Raw genomic sequence first — 1,317 nt, forward strand, 5'->3', positions numbered from 1 at the left:
TTTAGTAAGAGTTTTACGGCACTTGAAACACAAATAGATCATATGGGTGCCGAAGAACAGAAGTGTTACTAAAGAGCAGCATACTTAGTTTTAGGAAGAGTTTTACAGCACATGCAACTTAACAATAAGTGCCGAAAGTAAATATAGTGGTACAAAAAGAGGAGGAGGAGAGATCAGGACAATAGATGTTCGATAGGAAACAAGGAGCAAACCACACCAGAGCACCCACCAACCACCCACTGAGAGCAGCATACAAAGAAAAGGAAGAGAGATAAGGAAGAATTATGTTTGAGAGGGGGGGGGGACGAGCAAATCACACCCCAGCATCCATCAACCACCCACAGATGTTATTGTAAATACCAAATGATCTAATTTGACAGTGAAAAAAACCACAAGAAAGTAAGAGACTGCGTAGCAGACCATCTGGTCGACCAGTAGTTAGACCAAAAAACAAAAAAAAACACGGGCACAGCCAGATTTTTGTTGCAGTTGGCTTCGTTTATAAACTTATTGAAAACTACATCTACTTCTTATAGGGAAAATAATATCATAACATTCGAAAGAAGTACCAAAATTAACTAAACGAGACGCGGGTTTTTCTTGCTGGATTTCGCAGATCACAACAGCAACGAAAATTGCATCGCGACAATTGTCAGTTTTTACTGGACGTGTAAAATACCCCTTAGAAAGTCTAAGAAAGTGGACAGGTGTGAGTACTCAGTGTATAGTTTTAGTGAGAGTTTTACAGCACTTGCAACACAATAAGGTAAGTGCCGAAGAATAGATGTGTTACAAGAAAGTAACATACACAAAAAAGAAGGAGGAGAGATAAAAACGATAGATGTTTGATAAGAAAGAAGGAGCAAACCACACCAGAGCGCCCACCAACCACCCATTGACAATGAAAACTGTCAGTTTTTACAGGACGTGTGCAAGGCCCCTTAGAGAGTAGAAGGTGGACAAGTGGGAGTACTCACAATCCCACGAGTTGTTGGAGACGACGGGCAGGACATCGCGGTCCCAATCCAGCGTGAAGCGTTTGATCAGCAGGAACGCGTTGACCGGGTTGCCTAGGTAACTGTCGATGTTCTCTAGCGCTGTGTTGCTATGAGTGTCGTAGTCATCTGCCAGCCTGTGGGAGATCAGATTAAGAACAATTAAAGTTTTACGTTTTTGTTAGAGTTTTTGTTTTAGTAGAGGTTTTATGGCGCTCGCAACTGCATAAGGTCATATGAGCGCCACAAGATTAGAGGTATTACAAGAGCTGAGACAGAGAGTAACATACATAAAAAAGGAGGGGAGATAAGGACGATAGAT

The 1,317-nt window shown here is 41.8% G+C and overlaps 1 protein-coding gene across 1 annotated transcript in view; it reads right to left on the bottom strand.

The window, feature by feature from the left end:
- The window catches only part of LOC101848359 (prolyl 4-hydroxylase subunit alpha-1), a 61,479-nt gene that overhangs the window by 35,318 nt on the left and 24,844 nt on the right, over positions 1 to 1,317 (bottom strand). The window contains exon 3 of the mRNA XM_013083548.2: positions 978 to 1,132. Within this exon, the coding sequence (XP_012939002.1) occupies positions 978 to 1,132 (155 nt within the window). The remainder of the gene's footprint in view (positions 1 to 977; positions 1,133 to 1,317) is intronic.

This window comes from Aplysia californica, unplaced genomic scaffold (assembly GCF_000002075.1).
Source record: "Aplysia californica isolate F4 #8 unplaced genomic scaffold, AplCal3.0 scaffold00241, whole genome shotgun sequence".
Taxonomy (NCBI): Eukaryota; Metazoa; Mollusca; class Gastropoda; order Aplysiida; family Aplysiidae; genus Aplysia; species Aplysia californica.